Below are 21,535 nucleotides of genomic sequence, written 5' to 3'. Positions count from 1 at the left end.
TAAGTGTTGTAGCATACAATTGCAGTTTTCGACCATTTCGGTCGAGTTAAAGTTGACCAAAGGACGAATATTTTCTATTCATTGTTATTTATATGAAAATATTTCCAAACTGATATAAGCTACAACCATGGGTTGTTTTTAGTTGTATTCTACATGAAATTGCACACATTTTCATATATAAAACTTTATGTAACGGCTAATTTAAAATGGTGCAAACATTACGATAATCGGAGGAAAAATTTAGGATTTTTTCGGAAGTTACCGCGAGGACGTAAGGAAAAAGTTTATTTCATAAATTCACCATAAATTGAAATATTGAGCTAGAGACTTCCAATTTGTTGCAAAATAAAGGAAAATGATTGAATATTACTACAATTTAATAGTTTTAGCCTACAATTGCGTTTTTTTACCATGTCAGTTGAGTCAAAGTTGACTGAAGGTTGAAATTTTGGCACATCGTTATTTATATGAAAATATTTCAAAACTGATAAAAGCTACAACCAAGGGTTGTTGTTTTTTTTTTTCTTGTATTCTACATGAAACTGCACACATTTTCATATATAAAACTTTATGTAATATATAATTTAAAATGATGCAAACATTACAACAATCGGACGAACAAATTTCTGATTTTTTTTCGGAAGTTACCGCGCGGACGTAAGGAAATTTTTTTTTTTTTTCATACATTCACCATAAATCTAAATATTGTGCTAGACTTCCAATTTGTTAAAAAATAAAGGTAAATGATTGAATATTACTAGAATGTAAGAGTTTTAGCTTACAATTTCGTTTTTCGACCATTTCAGTCGAGTCAAAGTTGACCGAAGGTTGATATTTTGGCATTTATCGTTATTTATATGAAAAGATTTCAAAACTGATAAAAGCTACAACCATGGGTCGTTTTTAGTTGTATTCTACATGAAATTGCGCACATTTCCATATATAAAACTTTATGTACCGGCTAATTTAAAATGGTGCAAACATTACGACAATCGGACGAAAAAATTGATGATTTTTTTGGAAGAGTTACCGTGCGGACGAAAGGAAAAAGTTTTTTCATAAATTCACCATAAATCAAAATATTGTGCTAAAGACTTCCAATTTGTTGCAAAATGAAGGTAAATGATTGAATATTAATAGAAATGTTATTGTTATAATACAATTAAGTTTGTTCATACTTACCTGGCAGATATATATATAGCTGTATTTTCTGAAGTCCGACAGAATTTAAAAATTCGCGGCACACGCAGTGGGCGGCCAGGTGGTAGTACCCATTCCCGCCGCTGGGAGGCGGATATCAGGAACTATTCCCATTTTCTATTCATATTTTATCAGTGCCACTGTCTCCTGAGGGGAGGTGGGTGGGCACTTTAATTATATATATCTGCCAGGTAAGTATGAACAAACTTAATTGTATTATAACAATAACATTTTGTTCATGAAACTTACCTGACAGATATATATATAGCTGAATCCCACCTTCGGATGGTGGGAAGAGACAGAATAGGATTTTTGGGAAACTAAATTAAGTAGATGATATACATCTTGGTTCCTGACCTGTTAGCATAGCCGACTTCGTGATTACTGTCACCAAAGTCTGCTTCTGCGTTACTAGAGTTGCCAGCGAGGTAGAGACCTGTAATGCTGGTGCACTCTAGATGATCTGTCAACGGGGGCGTGACCACAATGTGACTAGACCATATGACCATACTTCTGAGGGCACCGAAGCTAAAACCACCACCTGACCTAACCTATCAAAGTTAGTTCCATAACTTCTAGGCTAAAGAAAAGGAACGCGCCTCAAGCGACCAACCCTTCAAAGTTAAAAGCACACCTATCCCTTTTCTATAGGATAGGATTCATGTTGCTTCCTGCACCCAATAATATATCTACGGATATGTATGGTCCTAGCGACTTACGGATCTGAAATGTCGTCTTCACATCCCGTCGGGAGTGTGAAGCGAACACAGAGTTGCTTCGCTAAAGCGTGGCACTCAGGATGTTACTGAGTGTCATGCTCTGTTGAAATGCTTCCGAGGCCGCGCCCTCACCTCTTGAGCATTCATATTAAGAAAAAAATCTCAAATCTTTATGCAAACATAATGAATGAGACCTCTTAAAAGAACTCCTTGGCTATAATACCAGGGTGTTCTTGGACCTGAACCAGTCTGGTCTTTTTACGGAACACCGCAGATTGTCGGGAGTGTGAAGCGAACCCAGAGTTGCTTCGCTAAAGCGTGGCACTCAGGATGTTACTGAGTGTCATGCTCTGTTGAAATGCTTCCGAGGCCGCGCCCTCACCTCTTGAGCATTGATATTAAGAAAAAATCTCAAATCTTTATGCAAAACATAATGAATGAGACCTCTTAAAAGAACTCCTTGGCTATAATGCCAGGGTGTTCTTGGACATGAACCAGTCTGGTCTTTTTACGGAACACCGCAGATTGTCCGTTGACCTTGACTTTCTATAGTTTTATCAAGATAAAACTTGAGAGACCCTACAGGGCACAGGACTCTCTAATGCCCTTGCCCAATAATTTGTGCCATACCCTTGGTCTCCAAGCCTTCGGGTCAAGGGTTAGACAGGTTTTCGTTCTTATCACGAACGGAAGGCTTAGAGGACAGACCGCATTATGTCCTTTAAAGCCAAAACCTCTGATGATGGCTAAAACCTCACTAACCCTCCTTGCCGTGGCTAGAGCGGTTAGAATATTAGCCTTTCTGGTCACGTGTATTAAGTTCGCAGAAAGGATAGGTTCGAAATGCTTTTGGCATCAGAAACTCAGACTACGTCTAAGTTCCATGCCGGAACCTTTGATCCAGAGAATTTCAAGATCTCCACAGACCTCAAAGATCGTGAAGCTTTGTTGTTTGACAGAACCGAATCTCTGAGCCTAGAGGCCGTCAACAACATATTTGCATATTCTACAATAGTTAGGACTTCTATCTTATCTCATACTTCATACGGAAAGATAGAACCATAACGAAATTCACAGAGGTCGAGGAGGAGGAACAGTCATTTCCCTTCACTATCTCCAGAAACGGCCCCCTCCGATTGAAAACTGAAAATAGGCAGCACTGCTTTGCCTTGGCCAAGAGACTGCCATTAATCTTGAAGATCTTATCGCTTCTCGATAGTCTGAACGCCTTCAGACTCAGAGAGGAGAGATATTAGATACTTCACTAAGTGACGATGTTAGATTACACCGATTCTCTCGGGAAGGGTCTTTGGACAATTCTCTGAATTACCTGACCTCTGTGAATCCAACCTCTTAGAGGCCAACATGTGGCGACTAAAGCTAATCCTCTAGGATCATGAATAAGGGAACAACTTAAGAGGAAGCTCCTTCGTCTTCAATATTACGAAAAACTTAACGAAAGGACGCCCTCAGTCTCTCCTCACTTTCGACATACTTCTAAGTGAGGATTACTCAGACGTCAGTAGTTGTTGCCTTCGATCGAGAAGACCCCCACGGACGTGCACTAGTTTAACGAACCTCTTGAGGATCGTTACGTTCCGTGCCCAAGCCCATAACCAATTCTCTCTTCTCGAGCTATGAGAGAGCTGAGAAATTATCCGAGATGATTTGGGCCACTCGATCCAAACTCAACCTTCGAGGAACTGGAGAGCCGACCAATTTGGCTTCCAATTCTTTCAGACAATGTGCCAGAACATCTGTTCTCTGTTCGGATGTCTGGCACCCTCTCGCTATCACCCGAGGTGATCCTCAAGCCGTTGAGAGAAAATTAGAATTACAAGATCTTTGATGTTATTCCAATTTCTTCGTGAGGAAAATTTGTAGAGGTCTGAATTGCTGTTTATTCAGGGAAAACAAGCTTCTCCAGCGAGGAAATGGTCCCCAGCAAACTCATCCATTCCCTCACTCAGCTGCTTCCTTCCCTAAATAAGGCTGCGCTTTGCCTAAGCAGGAGAGCATTATTATAGTGCTATGCCGCGGTAGATTCGTACAGAATGTTACCGTGCGGTAAACCCGCACCTAACAAGTATAAGAAATATCTTGTTGAAATATTCTAAGTAAACGGCAGGTATGATCATTCAAGATTACTAGAAATTTCCTCAACCCGAGGCTAAAATCCATGATTGTAGGGCAGAGAGACGGTTTATTCAGCCATTCCCGCAAGGGAGAGAGACGTAACCAACCGCGCATGACACCGAGCTAGCCAGTACTGCGTAGATCACTGTAACATCAGCCTTGATGATCGTCTCGCACTATGTGCCTGAGTTGCCAGCTACTCCTTTTACGAAGGGATAGGTATGAAATTATCGAGCAAAAGGAAACTCTCAAGCAGGCATATTTAAACGAAACAAAATTCGCTAAATACAGAAGCTGAGTTGGTGTTGCAGTTCAATTAGAATACTTCTCGTCTAAGTCGCAATCCGTAGAATAACTAGGATATGCGCCTACCCCTCGGACAATTCAACTGCTTAGTAGAATCATGTCGCGAGGTTAATATACGTAGTATATTTATAGTATTCTGAACAACGATCTCCATCCTAAATTCTTTCCTTCAAGAAAACAAAATAAGGATTGGAGATCGACCACCTTCGATCTCTATCAAAAAGAGTGAAGGAGAAGTCTTCCTCGAAGGAAAGCTTCAATGGTGAATAGAATACTATCTGCCTGAGTTGCCAGCTACTCCCTTTACGAAGGAATAGGTATGATATTATCGAGCAAAAGGAAACTCTCAAGCAGGCCTATTTAAACGAAACAGAATTCGCTAAATACAGAAGCTGAGTTGGTGTTGTCGTAACAATACCTGAAGAGTTGTTCTTACTCCGAAAACTCTTGGAAGGTTGAAGGGAGTGTCAAATAAATACATTAGAACTACAGTTCTTTCGGCTTCTATCCGCAGAGGTAAATACGATATGCGTATATGACTTGACCCATGCGTTAGCAAAATGACGCAAAGATAAACTACGTAAGTATTGTAGTAATTTGAACATCGAATTCTCTACTACATCTTTCCTCGACGAGGAAGAGAGAAAGAAAGGAAAACGACTGTCCACGTTCTAATGAACGAGACTTTTAAAAGAACTCCTTGACTCTTTGCCAAGACTCTTTTCCAAGAAAAGGGAGTAATATTCGAATAGAGATCATCAAGAGAGAACCGAGGATCGAAACAGACCGTTCACTGTTCTTATGATATTGGACAAAAGACTTCCTGGATAGTCTACAAGTCTTTCTCTTAACCCGGATGAGCCTCTGAAAATGAATGAGAGCTCTTCCGAATTTGTTAAAGAGTTTATACGCTTAAACGATAAAAACGTTAAAATCTATGTCAATGAGAACTACCCCATTTATGAGGGGTCCCCCACTTAAATGACAATGGGGAAAACGTCCTGACTTGACAAAACTATTAGCACTTTGCTAATAGGGGAAAACCCTTTAACATGACCGAAAGTCACCCAGGAATCCGAGTATATAATCTTCCCGATTCTCAAAGAAATCGATGAAGAGGAAAGAGGGATCGAAGAAAAAATTCGGGTATGTCTCTAAACCGCTAACTCCGAATCCTTTTAAAAATTTCTGTAAAGAAATGTCCTCAACAGCAAATAAGACGCCTTCAACCAGTCTTTTCTCTCGCAAAGCGTCCTGCCGAGCTTCCACCGAAGCGTCCTGGCGAATGTCCACAAAAGCGTCCTGCTGAGCGTCCTCAAAAGCGTGCTGGAAAGCGTCCTGCTGAGCGTCCTCAAAAGCGTCCTGCCGAGCGTCCTGCTTAACGTCCTGGAAAGCGTCCGGCTGAGCGTCCTCAAAAAACGTCCTGCTTAGCTACGAGCGTGTCTGAGCAGAGAACACCAAGTCTTCTGAACGACGTTTCAGAGAGGAACTCGTTGAGCGCCTTGATGCATGCAAGGCCCGCCAAGAGGCGTCCTGGCGAGCGACCTTGCCAACATCTCAATGTTATGACGAACCGCGTTTTGCGTATGACATTGAATATTTTTAAGGGACGTCCTCATGCGAGTCTCCATGGAGAGCCGCACGCTGCTCCTGAAGAGTGTGAACACTAAAGGAAGACGTATGGCTTTCGTCTTTCGCAAGGTGCTTGCCGAGCGTCCTGGAGAATGTCTCTACTTATAGGACGTCGAGCACCTCCAAAAGCTTCCTCACGTCTAAATTGCCCTTCTTATGCCGACCAGAGACATAAGTTGTTTGACTGTGCAAAGCAGCTTGCCGGCCATCAAACTTATCAGCTTGCTTTTTCGAAGTAAAGCGAACGTTACATAACGTATACGGAGCGCCATGAGGAGAGGAGACGAATACTGAGTTGCTCCTCCAAAAGGTGGAATCAAGAATGTCCTTGATTACCAAATTCTTTTGGAATGCTAGCGAGGTTGAAACAGCTCTAACTTCATGAGCGTTCACTCGCAGGAGGCTCAAATCACTCTTCTGGCAAGATGAATGAACCTCCTTAATAATGTATAAGTGATATATACATGAGCGTTCATATACATGAGCGTTCACTCGCAGGAGGCTCAAATCACTCTTCTGGCAAGATGAATGAGCCTCCTTAATAATGTATAAAATGATGCATACATGAGCGGTCACTCGCAGGAGGCTCAAATCACTCTTCTGGCAAGATGAATGAGCCTCCTTAATAATGTATAAATGATGTATACATGAGCGTTCACGCGCAGGAGGCTCAAATCACTCTTCTGGCAAGATGAATGAGCCTCCTTAAATGTCCCTTAGGAAAAGAGCCAGTGCATTCTTCTAAAAGGGAAAATGTGGTCTCTTTACTCTTTCATCCTCTCGTGACGAGAGAGAGGACGTGAAGCGTCCTCTTCTCTAAAGCTTCTTTAGGGGCGCGAGTCCTTCCGAGAACTCCAACCCCTGTGTGGGGGGGGAGGACGCCTCGGAGGACGAGAAGCAATCCTTCAAGATTTGTGCACGTGCACGATCTTTAGCAGCCTGGGAAGCGTCAACAGGTTCTGCCGAAGGGACGCCAGATCGGTGGGGAGCCCCCGTAACCCTCATGCGGCTTTCGACATGCCCTCTCCCTGAGTCATGGGAGTCCGACAGAGGTCCAGGCCTAGAGGCATTATGGGGCCGATCTGACGCCCCCTCCACAACACAAGGGGCACTACACTTCACAACACTGATTGGAGAGCGAGCACTTTAGTCTAAGATTACTTGATGTAATCCTCTAGCAGACACTTCTTCTAGGCCCTAAGCCATACCACAGGGTTAGGCAAAATAAAATCTACAGGAGGTTAGAAGGTTCATTATTTCTAACTTCTGTTTACTGTGGAGGAAAACTCCTGATTCTAACACGCTCTAAAATGCGTAAATGAATCCTCCTTCTTCCGTAATCAGTCACACATTACACTAATTACCTTGTGCAAAGAAAACATGTAAACGTCATATATACTAAGCGAGTGTCTACCGAAAGTTCCGGTAGCCTCACCTTACCATGCAGACAACAAAGTCTGAAACTAGGCTAACTAGCTTCAGACATCAAATGCAATGAAAAAAAATTTACGATAGCGTATGCCTAGCCACAAATCCAAGTTAATAATCGAAAGAATAATTAGGATACTTAAGTGCCTAATGAAGTTTTTCAAAATCCTAGGCGGAGGTCTGTAAACAGTTGTTTACCGACCGGCGACAGAAAAAAATATGAATAGAAAATGGGAATAGTTCCTGATATCCGCCTCCCAGCGGCGGGAATGGGTACTACCACCTGGCCGCCCACTGCGTGTGCCGCGAATTTTTAAATTCTGTCGGACTTCAGAAAATACAGCTATATATATATCTGTCAGGTAAGTTTCATGAACAAATATAAGAGTTTTAGCTAACAATTGTGTTTTTCGACCATTTCGGTCGAGTCAAAGTTGACCGAAAGTTGAAATTTATATGAAAATATTTCAAAACTGACAACAGCTACAACCATGAGTTGTTTTTAGTTGTATTCTACATGAAATTGCGCACATTTTCATATATAATACTCCATGTAACGGCTGAAACAAAATGGTGCAAAAATTATGTCAAAGTGACGAAATAATTTCTGAGATGTGTCGCTGATGCTTTTTAGTGCGAGAAGAAAGAAATTCGCGCTTGCGCGCCTGGGTAACGATCGTAAACAAAACAACGCCTTGATCCATGAGCTCCCAGCATCCCCCAAGGCGCATGATTCAAAAGTTTTTGCCTAGTAGGCCTATAACTATTTTTCCAGCAAATTTTTATAAAACTTTTCTTTCGTCGACGTACCATACGTCCAATCGGCACACGACAGACAATTTTCGTCGACGTTTAATACATCCAATCGGCGTTAAAGGGTTAACCAACGCTTTCTTGTTCTCCTACTTGCAATTTCCCTTTCAAAGGTAAATTGCAAGTAGAACAAGAAAGTAAAAGGTTTAAGTATATAGGAGTAGTAATTGAGCAGGAGAACAGATTTTCCCTTAATCAGTGGCAGTATATAATTTCTATAATCAGTGGGAGTATATAAATTATATAAGAGAACCAGAAGCTACAAGATATAAGGGTAATAGAGCGTTGAACAAAAGAAGTTAACCAGGTATAGACCAGTGGTAGGACGGCTGAATTGGGTCTCTATATACCATGCCAGAAACATCATACGTTGTTAGCGAATTAAGTATAGCATTTAAAGAAGGAATGACTCAGGATATCAAGAAGCTTATTAAAATTGTGAGAAAAACTAAGAACATGATGGGCAAAGTTACAATAAGTGAGATGGAAGAAGAAAAGATTTATTGGGAAGCCTATGCACATGCTTCATTTGGAAACATAGATGGCCATACTCAACTGGGTTATATTAAATCCTTGACAGGTGGGAAGAGGAGAGGTCCCATATGGTGGGAGTCCAGGAAATCCAGGAGTGGCAAAATCCACCACTGAAGCCAAAGCCCTGAGTGCTGGGAAGGCTATAGGATTGATATATTTCAAGCATTTGTGGGAAGAGGTAGTAGGAGGGTGAAATTTAGAAGCGTTGGTTAACACTTATAGCAAAACACTAATGACCACCATCAAATCGAGTATTGGTGTAAGTAGTAAGAGATTAAAAATTGATATTGCAGCAATAAGGGAAACCATAGAATCTGGGGAAATAAAGGTGAGATGGATAAAAGGAAAGGAGCAAGTGGCTGTATTAATAAAAGCAGGAGTTTAGAGAGTAAAGAGTTGGAGGATGAAGCAAATTAGAGGGGACTAGGTTAGGAAGCAGTCGGAGGGGAGGAGGAAAGAGATAAGTGTGACTATATATTGTTTATCAGTTTAGTTAATTAATTAATTTTTGTTGTTATTATTTTCTGCATTGTCGAAATATGGTGGACGTTCTATGTATGCACAGCATGTGGTTAATTTTAGAAGGTGTCTATTAATGTATTTAAGCTGTGTTGTGACGTCATAGAAGAAAGATGGGGGCAACATCTGTTGGATGTAAACTATAACAAGGGGAGAAGGAGACACGTGCACGTGCTGTCTGGTTGGTAGGAGAGAGCTCTCTGTTGAGTAAGAGTTTTTGGGTTGTAAGTCTTGTTGTGGTGTTGTTCAAAAGTTTTATCTGGAGTATACTGGTATCGGAGAATGCGTACAGGCAGGTAGATTGTACATTTGTGTAAAGAAAGCTAGATTAGGCTAGGTTAAAATTCAAAGCCTCTTATTTCAGTGGGATGCTTTGCAATCAAGGAGTGCTATGATGATTGCCAAAGCTTACCAAAAAACACAAGCCCTTGCCCTGGGCAATAACACAACACCAAGACCAGAATAACCAGTTACCCAAACACCAAATAAAAACAACCACCATTAGCCATCCATAGAAAGAAGATTGGTGGGTACTCCAGGTGCACAGTAACAACCCCCCCCCACCTTGCCAAAACTCGACAACCACTGTCAAAGTGATTAAAATAAGAAAACTGGTAAATTCTCCTACTCTTTGTGTCCCAATACCATGCCAGTCAACATCACGGAAATAAAAATTAGCAAATATCTATTTACATACAGAATGTAGCTTGTATAATCGAAGCAAGAGATACATTATTTCTGAAAGCCATGGAAGTGGCTACTGTCCTTACTTCATGGGCCTTGACCTTACAAATAAGAAAATCTAACCTTTGAGTGAGATTCAGGAAAAGTTTCTCAAGAAAATTTCAGGGCGTTTTTGGACATAGGACATGATGGGTCCTTGACCAAGCACCAGAGGTTACGGGAAAGACCTTTGATTCTCTTGGTTAATTCCAGGTAATGTTTCAATCCTCTTACGGGGCACATAGTCCTTTCTTGATCCAAAGGACCGAGGATGTCAGTAAGAGACTTGATACTGAAAGAGCGAGGACAAGGATTGGATGGTGTTTCATTTTTTGCTAAGAAACCCAAAATGAATGAGGAAACTGCATCTCCCTGTGAGAACCCCACATCTTTGTCTAGGGCCTGAATCTTGTTTACTCTTTTTCCTCGTTAGATCCCTAAGGGAAGAAAATTGACTGGGTTTGCATGGAGGCCCTGAAATCCATTCTAGAACATCTAGGTTCCAAGACAGCAATGTTTTCTCCGTTTTGGTCGTCTCAAAAGACTTAATTAAATCACTGAAGTCTTTGTCTAAAGATAAATCTAGTCCCCTGTGCACAAATGCCAATAGTTCCTGGATTAACCAACATTTTTTTAAAATTAATTTTACCGATTTCTAGCTGGCAATTATCCTATTGTTAAGACCTCAGGTTGGTTAGTTATGAAAAATACAATTGATTAAAAAATTTGTCATTTTAGCATAGCCCTATATTCTTTGCCATCGACTCTTTAACACAAAGTAGAAAGGCGGCTATAAAGGCTATCACAAAAAGTGGGTTTGCATATTGATTGAATTTAATATTAATATCAAACACTGTATATACATACTAAACAAACAGAAATAAAAAAGAAAGATCATACCGGGACAATGATCAACGGCCAGTCAGCAAGAGCTCACAAACACAAGTCTTCATCGGAAGACGGCCGAAGGCAGAGTGGAGTGTTATCATCCGGGCAGGCTGGCCTACCCACCTGCCACACGGTAGTTACTGCCTAACCACCTTGTTCAAGAACTTAACGGCTGTAATTCCAGCTACGCCGAAAGTAATTCCTTGTGTAATGGACCGAGGGTTTGTATATCGTGTAAGACCAAAGCCTAATTAAAAGAAACTGCAAAAGATCTCAAATAAATCCCTAATACCTAAAACCACAGTTGCCGCTTAGAAAGAATCATCGTATGACCGCATTGGCTGCTACAAAGGGGCCTAGTGAGTAACCCTCCTTTGATTTTCTGAGGAACAGGACGAAATCTGCCACCTTAGCAATGGTAGGGCGAGAAATGCTGTGCCCTTCCTTCCTACACCAGTTGCGGTATATTGCCAATCTCGCTTGATACAGTCTTCTGGTCGATCTTCTTAGGCAGAAAGACAGCTGTCTAGCCACTGCCTGTACTACGCCCTGCCCACTGGACAGTCTCCAGGCATCTAGTCTTAGCATGCAAAGGTTCTAGTGAAAGTGATGGAAATGTGGTTGGCTGAATAGATCCCTCCTTTCTGGGAGGATCACGGGGGGGCTCCGACATCATCTCGAGAAGATCCGAGAACCAAGGTCTCTAGGGCCAGAAGAGAGATATCAGAGTCATTTCTGTTTACGCTGTTCCTGTTTTAATAGTACCTGGTGTATCATTCCGAAAGGAGGAAAAGCGTACACTTGGAGGTTGTCCCATGAGTGTAACATTGCGTCTGTCCTGCAGGACATGGGGTCCACAACCGGTGAGAAGTAAATGGCAGCCAAAAGTTCAGCCTTGTGGTGAACAGATCCACGGTAGCTGGCCATTTCCTCAATAAGAGCTGTACTTCTTCCTGAACTAAGGTCCACTCGCCTCTGAGAACCTCCTGCGACCAGAATAATGCCTCTGCCAACACATTGAGCTTCCCTGTGATGAACTGGGGAGGGAGAGAAACCCTGTGGCTCTCGGACCAACGAAGCACCCTCTGCGCTATGAGATTGAGTGTCGGCGATCTTGTTCCCCCCTCTTTCCTGAGGTACGCTAAGGCTGCAGTGTTGTCCAAGAAAAGCGCTACAGCTTTCCCCTTAACCAGTTCTTGCAAACCAATCTAATGCCTCCAGAATCGGGAGGACCAGACTTACGCCAGTGGTCAGATGGAGTTCTAACCACCACCGAAGATCCTCTAGGCAGGAATCGTCCCAGATTACCAATGCACTCTTCCTCAAGTCCCAGCGATTCCTGAGACGTGCCTGCAGAGAGCACATCCAGAGATGAGACTGCAGGACCAGAAGGGAGAGGGTTGACATTCCCCCCAGCAAGCTCTGTCATTCGCTCACTGGTTGAGCTCCCTCCGACATGAAGCTTTCCAGATGACTCAAAATCACCTGAACTCATTCTAGAGTCGAGAAAGCCCTCAAAGGACGTGTCTGAATCATCATGCCTAAGTAAGTCTTTACCTGGGAGGGGGAAAGGGAACTCTTCTCCATATTGATTTGAATACCTAAGTTCCGGCAAAGATGTAACAAAAGATCCCTTGCCCTTATCGCTTCTTCTTTTGACAAAGCCTGAATAAGCCAATCGTCAAGATACCTCCTCATCTGGAAGCCCTAACTGTGCATAATCGCTGATAAAGGAGACACCAACCTCGTAAACATCTGAGGTGCTGTGGTCAGCCTGAAGCAGAGGACTTTGAACTGAAATGTCCCTGATGGGCCTGAGAAATGAATGAACCTACGAGATTCCTGATGAATTGGAACCTGGAGATAGGCATTCTTGAGGTCCACCAAAATCATCCAGTCGTCTCTCGGGACTGATCTAAGCACCGACTGGGAGGTTTCCATGTGGAATTTGGTAGGAACCACCAAACGGTTGAGGCCCAAAAGGTATATAACGGGTCTCCAAGACCCTCCTGACTTGGTGGTGAGGCCCAAAAGGTATATAACGGGTCTCCAAGACCCTCCTGACTTGGTGGTAACAAAAATTCGGCTGTAGAATCCCGCAAGAGGAGGGAGTAGGCTCTATCGCTCCTTTAGCCAACAAGGACTGAATATCCAAAGCCAAAGCTATTCCCCTGATGGACGACGGGGAATAACTGGGAAGGTGAATTGGAGAATTGGACAGCGGAGGACCCGAATGAAAAGGGATCCTGTACCCGTTCCTTAATACCTCTACTACCCAACTCTCCACGCCCCTCTCTCCCCTGATGACTGCGAAGTGGGACAAACAACCTCCTACTGACATCGACAAGGGAACATCTCCTATTTTTTACAAACCTTCTAAGATGAAGAAGGTTTGGAAGAACCTGTTGATGAGACCTTGGCAGAAAATCGCACCTTCTTAGGTGACCTGACAGGAGACCGGGAACTGGAGCTCTTACCCGGAGAAGATATTCGGGAACCTTTAGGTGACCTAGTTCCCTGAGCCGCCACCTGAATCATTGCTTGCTGTGATTCCACTGCAGACTGTCACAGAGCACAAGAGGCACCCTCGACAGAACCCGCTTGTGGATATCCGGAAAATGGGGCGGAATATGGCTTAAGAACAAATCCCTTCTCTTCTTGTCGATTAAGGCTGTAAACCCTGCAAAAATGTTGGCTTGGTGTGCCAAACCCATGGAAACTGATATAATCAGGTTAACAAAGAGGACCGGATCTGAAGGGACATAGCCGTCTCTCTTCAGGAACCCAATAAGCCCCAACAACATCCACATGGTATGACTGGTTCCGCAAGGTGTCCTCTAACATGGTTGCTTCGCGCAACGAGATGCCCACCAGTCTAGAAGCCAAAGGAACCTTGGACAGAAGAGGCTCCATAGATTCGTTCAGAGGTCTTATGCCAGCTGAAGGATTACCCGCTAGACTGTACAAACTCTTCCTACCGGGAAGTAAAGAGATATCCTGTCTACCCGACCCTACCACTTTAGCTAACTTACAATCCGCCTCCCTCAATGCCTGCTCCATCCGGCCAAACCAAGGAAACTTACAGGAAAAATGGGCAATTATAGGCGTAGTTGAGTATAACTACACAAACATAGCCTGGTTAGGTTGGAATGGTTCCTCCGTATCTTTCGACAGCGGAAAGATCAAATGGCCACCATCCACTGATACTCGCTTTCTCCCGCTTGAGAAAAACCCACCTCTGTAACCAGATCTTCGTCCTCTAAAGTGGCCTCCCTATCTAAATCTTCCAACCGCAATGGAGCAGGAAAAGAGACAAGATGCACACCAAGACTCCCTAACCCTAAGGAAGGGGAACCCACAACCCCTGTACCCTTAGGTACATTACGCTACAATCCTGGCAGTAACACACGAGCCAACCACTAACAGTTGCACAAGACCTCCATCCTCTGTTAGTGTAGACGTAACTCTTGAACCTCTCGCAATGCCAACAAAAGGGTGAGCCACCCCCGAACCGCGCATACCTGGGATCCACCCACCTCTGAAAGATGACGTAACCGCAGTACCTGCCGTAAGAGGCCGCACTAAACCTGGATCATACAAATGCAATGTCGAAACCCCTGAGCCCAAAACCACCGGATGAACCGACCCAACACCTTAGAGCGGTGAAGCCGCAACACCTAAACCTTAATGGACCATTGTATTGTTAGGATGGAAAACCGCAGTAGCAGAAACATCAAAAGAGGAAGAGAGAGTACTTACCTCTGACAGACCCGACACCAACACCACCTCTTTGAGGGAGAGACATAGTAGAAGAGAAGTGGGAAGCAGTCACACTCGGCGCCACCACCAGCACTCCAACCACAGAAGTTGAACAGGTAGAAGACATACCCACTGACCCCGCACTAGCAGGTGAGCTCAATGAAACTACAGTGGTACCTCGAGATACGAAATTAATCCGTTCCGAGGCGGCCTTCGTATCATGAGGTTTTCGTATCTTGGAACACATTTTACATGTAAAATGGCTAATCCGTTCCAAGCCCTCCAAAAACACCCCAGTAAATTATATTTCCAGGCCTAAAACACATGTTCTAGGGTTACGACGCCGATCCGATGGAAGAAATATGACTCCAAAAAGGCAAAATACTGTACATACTTGAGTAATATTCAACTGCATGTAATGTTCAACCCCATTTTTACTGCATATATTAGGACTTTAGCAAATGTCCCTTAGCAATAAGCCTAGCCTATGTTAGCGGTTGCTACTGTAGCCTAGTCTATGATTCTGACATCTAAACCTAAGAAGCTAAAAGCTTAGAATATGCCAATAAAATGTATAAATAATCAGTATGTACTCATTTCAAATAATTATTAATTAATCATTAACTATAATACACAAACAAAACAAAAAAAAAAAACCTTCCAATCGATTGTTTACATTCAGCTCTTACCCGTCTTACGAGTACCGATTACCGAACGAACGCCAAGCAATCATTTTTCCTAGCACACAGTAAGCCATAAATTTTCATTAGTATCTCTCTTCAACTAATGAAACTACCAAACAAGTAAATAACCATCATTTCTATTCTTTATTCTATCTTTACATAATGGAGATACCGAGTTACTGACAGCTATAATGAAACATACGTATACGTAACGTAATGTTAAAACAGAAGAATTCTAAAAAATACGTATTTGTTGGCAGTCTGATTTATTTTATATTTTATCATATCTAATTCACAATTTATTTATTAAATGTATTGCATGTACTCATTTCAAATAATTATTAAGTAACCATTAACTATAATAAACAAAACAAAAAAAAGCTTCCAAACTTCTGTTTACATCCAGCACTTACGAGTATCGAATGATAGCCAAGCAATCACTTTACACAGTAAGCCATAAATTTTCATTATCTCTCTTCAACTACTGAAACTACCAAACAGTGTAATAACCATTCATTTCTATTCTTTATTCTATCTTTACCTAATTTTTTTTTTTTTTATTAAATGTATTGCATGAATAAGTTTTTCAATTTACAGCATCCTTTTACCAATAGAATACTTAAAGCACAAGGGGTAGATGCTGACCAATAGGAGAGCAGGACCTTATGGGGTGACTAGCATCAGGAACCAATGGGAGAGCGGAAGGATGGTGACGAGTTTACTCAGTTGGCGGCGCGGGAGTTTTAAAATTGTTCTCGGTGGTCTGGGCGAATCTCGGGACTTTACAGCAACAACCTTTCGTATCTTGAAAACTTTTCGTATGTAGAGCTGTAAAATTTTTCGTATTTGCTTTTGTATCTCGAGTTTTTCGTAAGTAGAGCCTTTCGTAAGTTGAGGTACCACTGTACTCGGTCTACTGAGGCCGGCAGACCTGAGAAAATCTGCTTCCTCCAAAACTACCGATTAAGCCCAACCTACACCTGACACTACATGAACCCAACACTAGCAACTGGTTTGGACAAACCCTTACAGAAGCCTCCGTGCTCCAGATCGAGGAACTCCAGAAGACTGGGAAAACGCTTGTCCCGAAGAGAAGGGGACAGTCAGAGGTGAACCCGCAGGAGTTGCCTGAGGACAGTCCGAAGGAGGAACTGAGGAATGACAAAAAAAGGAGAGATGAGATAAAGCCTGAGAAAAGGATTTTGGTTGTACAGGATGAAGGGAAGCACTTGAGACACAAGGGAACAAGGAAAAAAAGGTAGAAGTAGTAGAGGACGAAGCCATCTTTTTGAGACAGGAAATAAATTGAATCCCCTCCTCCCTGATAATCCTGACACATCTCAATAGTAAACTCAGGGAAATTCCTGAAGACATGATCTCTGATATTAGGAAATCCAAGGCGGAAACATTGCCTGACCAATACCCTATAACCTTGAGATAATCCTAAGGCAGCATTATACTCGGCCAGGTTAAATGAAGACAACTCCTCCAAAGAACCATCACCACCAGACACTGCCTCTACTACGGCATCCCCTAATGGCTTGGAAGCCTTACGATGAGGCAAGTTAGTGGAAGGAAACAAAATCTCCGCAGGTTCTAAAGGAGACCCATTCCTGCCCGAAAATGAACTCACACCAGCACCCGAAGGCAACCACCCATGCATCTTCTCTTCCTGCACACCTAACTTAGGATCCCTAAATGTCTGTCTCACCTATTGCTAATTCACCTGTCTCACCTATTGCTAATTCACCCTTGGAACTTAAACCTTTAGGGAAAACGGGAATATCTGCTGCTAACACTTGCCTGCTCTGTGCCGGGGAGCCGGCAGATATCCTACCTTCCGGGTCTGTGGTTCTCCATGACCCCCAACACCCATTAGGGTTGGTTCTGGAACAGGCAGGGGAGCTAAAAGAGAACGATTTGTATCTATGATGCTATTGCTATTATCCTTATCTTCATTATCTTAGCCATGAGATTTCCCAAAAGGTTTGTCATACTCGACAACCTATCTTCTACCTTCCTAAATAAAACAGACTTTAGATTCTCCTCCTCTACTTTCTTACGTTCTGTTGTTTGCCTACACTTATTCTTAAAGCCTTTCTATGCTTTAGATAGATGCCCATCTGGTCTAAAGACCAGTCCCTACATTCATCACATCTCTGTTTAATATTACACTGCACCTTCCTACAGGTAATGCAGGCTGTGCAGGACAGATGGACTTCAACGTCAACGCTGCAGGACTGTTCCGAAGTTGTGGCAGATGAGGCGGACTACGAAGGGATGGGTGAAGGTGCTCTTTCTGGGGTGTGTCCATTTTCAAAATCAGTCAATCCAAGTCTTCAACTGTAGGCAAATTCCAAAAGCGCAATCCAAAGTCATCAACAAAAAATACAAGCCAATCAAAGCTGTGAGGGTTGAGCTACAAGACCAAAATGTTCGGTTGCAGCAGGATACATCCTGCCCGACAAGCAAACGAAGAGCAATTGAGGGGGAGAGCTCTGCCGGCCGGTCCTAACGGTAAATTAAAATTCCTCAAATGATGGGTAAGTAAGTGGGGATATAGTTCGGGCTGGTCAGTGACCAGGGCTAATTCAGGTGTTCTGGGAGTGTATTCCAATCTTACTTTTTTAAAAATAAATGCTCCAATCTCCAAGATGACTGAATCAAAGTCAGTTAAATTTACAGCTTATATAATAACTATAAAATTATTTTTTGAGTGCAATTTATTTTTGCCATATTATTTTTGAAAAATTTCAACATTTTCTAAACTGCAAAATTTATGAACTTTAAGGTCAAATATCATTATTTTCCCATCTGTATTTTTCTGGTGTTAGCTGTATAATAAGCGGTAAAAATTTCAAGTTAATCCCTTCAATCATAGGATAGAATGAAAGCACTGTATAATGGAGCCTTATGAAATCAGCATGCCCCTTCAGTGAAGAAGTGCAGTCAGATGAATGTCTGGGCCAATGAAAATTTATATTACTATTAATGTTGTGATATACCATACAGCGAACAATATAATGCACAGCTTTCTCACTGCATTAACATTTTCACAACTATAAGATGTGGGGCTTGTGAAAAAAACAAGAAAACATCTCTATAAGAAACAAACCATAAGTGCCTTTATAATTTGTGCCTCAGTCAAAATTGTTAATATACTCTAAAAGACAACTTACCTATTCCTTTCCTATTTCTAGAATTACGATGTGCAAACACTTCAGCAATCCTGCCCAGCTGTCCTGACTCTCCACATCCACAAGTGTAAATTTGGCCACTATAGGTGAGTATAGCTAAATGGTTATTTCCGGCTGCAACTTTTGTGACAGGAATACCACTTAAAATTTGTCTTGGAGTCCTCTGTATATTACCTTCTTCTATGAATCCTAATGGACCACTATTATCCTAAAATAAATCAAGTAAAAAAATCACCATACATTTGCATTATGTTGTCGGAGTATAAAATTCCACTGGCAATATCAGTCAAGTTTTAAGAAAGGATATTCTTCAAAAGATGGCATCACACTCATACAGGACCTCCAAAAACACATCTGAATATTTAGTGTTTGCTTAAGTGACATCTTAGAAACAAATTTAATCCTATAAATATCAGACCAATCATAAACATCTCAATTGTAAAATGTTCATTAGCTTTTTGCAGATCTACATTATACAAAGGGTAACCACAGCTTTAAACTATAACAGCTTCAGGAATGCATCTCTCTTGGGTTTGATAACTACATACGTATTAGAAAAGTTCTCAAAACACTTTTATATAAGTCCTTATGCAAATGCTCTGAACTGTAACAACTTCAGGAAAGTTCCTCTAAGGGTTGATAACTACTTATTAGAGAAAACCTCCAAGCGCATCACTCATAGTAATTTGTGGAATAACTGAATTCTCTTAAAGACACCATCCATACGGAATAGGATTCTATAAACCTAACAACCTCTGTGAAGTTCTTAAAACTTAAACAAATCTACAAGAAATTCTCTCAAACATAACTCAACAAGCAAGATATAGTAAAAATTAGAACCAAATAAAAATGTAATTACCCTAAAGCAACCCCAGGCAAACAAACGACCATCATCTGTTACAGCAGCAGTGATGCAATCTCCTGCTGTAATTTGAACAACTGTGCCATCAATCTGAACAGTACCACTGACAAAATTTTCTTCCTCTGATGTAGTTTGTCTTCCCAAAGCTCCTTCATCATTACAACCCCAAGTGTGAACCTGAAAACATAATACAAATATTAACACATGCATTGTTAAATTTTCTTTTTTGTCAATAAAAGATCTTCAAGTATGTTTACCTTCATAATTAATGGGTATACAGGCGGCCCTCGGTTAGCGGCAGGGGTTCCGTTCCTGGCCACCGACGCCAAGCGATTTTCGACGCTGAGCGATTTTAAAGCCTACGGCCGCCACACACCTTTCGAAACTCTAGACCAGTCAAAGGCGCTGTAATCCCACAACGGCGCAATAAGTAAAATTATATTTATGCAGTATAGTACTATAGAATTTACTGTACAGTACATGTGGGTGTCTAAAGTATGTAAAGATATAATAAAGTTTATACAGTGTACAGGTAGCTGTAGTGTTCAGGTTACGATCATTAGTCTTACGATAGTTCGATTTTATGAGAGATCAATTTACAATGGTCTAACTTTATCCATCTTCTAGTTACATAAGTTCAATAACAGCAAAAGAGAATGATGAAAGTATGGTGTTAACGTTATACTCGTTGCGTGAACGTGTACAGCCATGAACAACCGAACGAGAAACTACTATTTTTTTTTTCTAAGTACAAGTACAACCGAACTGGATAACATCTGTTTGGCTTGTATTTCGATCATCGTACTACAGTGCAACATTACCGTATTTGTTAGAAATGGCGTTATGTATAGAATAGAACTGAGATATCTTAATGTAATAACTTTATTCGCTATAGATCAGAGATCAATATAGATTAAAGATCAATCGGGAAATATAACGTTAAATTTAAACCTAGTTATAACTGAAGCTGAGAAAACTGTTCAAGCTGCTAATGACTATTATCGTACATCGGCAACAAGGATAAAACTGCAGTAAACGTCTGCCATCACACACCACTGTAGATAAAATTGGGATAAAATCATTTTAATCAAAACTACTGTGCTTGAAAGAACGCATTTTACTGTTGGTTTCACGCCGATATAAGATAAATAACGTAAAGTTGGTATTACGATGATATAAAGGATTACGTATTGCGAACGGAATCATGTAATTTTTTACGCAATAAACATGCCGCCAACGTAATCTGTTAACGAAAAAAAATAGTAGTTCACATTCACAACGAGACATTCAATAAATATTTCTACCTAAAAACACGCTGTATATGGAAAAATAACTTTGTCTCATATAAGTAAAGTATATAGATATTCGTTTATGCTAACTAGAAGCAAGAGCATTCGCTCAGAATTGCGTTATGGTGAAACAGACTCGTATTCATCAGCTGATTTCAAACCACAACATTGGACGCTCCGCGGAATACGGGCTTAAGTTTGCCGTAGTATTTTAAAATACAATTATATGAGAATACATACAATATTCTTGGATACAGTGAAATAATGTATAACTTTTTAAAGGATTTATGGAAAAGATGCATAATTAATAAAATAACACACTGCATTTTTCGGAACTGGCGGACAAGAACAAACATGAAAAACCATCCCCTTACAATTTGGAGCGTAGTTACAAAGGCTGCCTTAATTTGTATCTTATTTCTGTACAAAAATTAAAATACCTTTACGCAATATATTTTTATACACATTTTAAACATGAAAGCATAAACATTTGAAAAATCGACACATCGATCGCTAAATTTGCACTTTTTTTTTTTTTTTTTTTTTTTTTTTTAACGATACTTTCGGAAGAGCGGCAGACGGCGGCATACAAGAACGAACTTGAAAAAAAACATCGTAGTCGATAACTTGAAGGGGAGTTTCAAAAGCTGCCTTTTTATCATATTTCTGCACAGAAATAAAAATACCCTATTCGTAGTACATTTTCATACACATTTTAAACATAAAAGCATAAACATTTATAATATCGACACATCAATCGCTAATTTGCACTTTTTTTAAATCGATATTTTCGGAAGAGCGGCAGGCGGCGGCTTACAAGAAAGAACATGAAAAAACATCGTAGTTG

General features: G+C 41.2%; 1 protein-coding gene across 1 annotated transcript in view; it reads right to left on the bottom strand.

Annotated features, from left to right (window-relative positions):
- The window catches only part of LOC135205509 (regulator of chromosome condensation-like), a 117,229-nt gene that overhangs the window by 37,128 nt on the left and 58,566 nt on the right, over positions 1-21,535 (bottom strand). The window contains exons 4-5 of the mRNA XM_064236245.1: positions 19,397-19,576; positions 18,520-18,745 (exon numbers count right to left, since the gene is read on the bottom strand). Of these exons, the coding sequence (XP_064092315.1) occupies positions 18,520-18,745; positions 19,397-19,576 (406 nt within the window). The remainder of the gene's footprint in view (positions 1-18,519; positions 18,746-19,396; positions 19,577-21,535) is intronic.

This window comes from Macrobrachium nipponense, chromosome 24 (genome assembly GCF_015104395.2).
Source record: "Macrobrachium nipponense isolate FS-2020 chromosome 24, ASM1510439v2, whole genome shotgun sequence".
In the NCBI taxonomy this organism is placed as follows: Eukaryota; Metazoa; Arthropoda; class Malacostraca; order Decapoda; family Palaemonidae; genus Macrobrachium; species Macrobrachium nipponense.
This window is presented reverse-complemented; position numbering and strand designations above follow the sequence as displayed.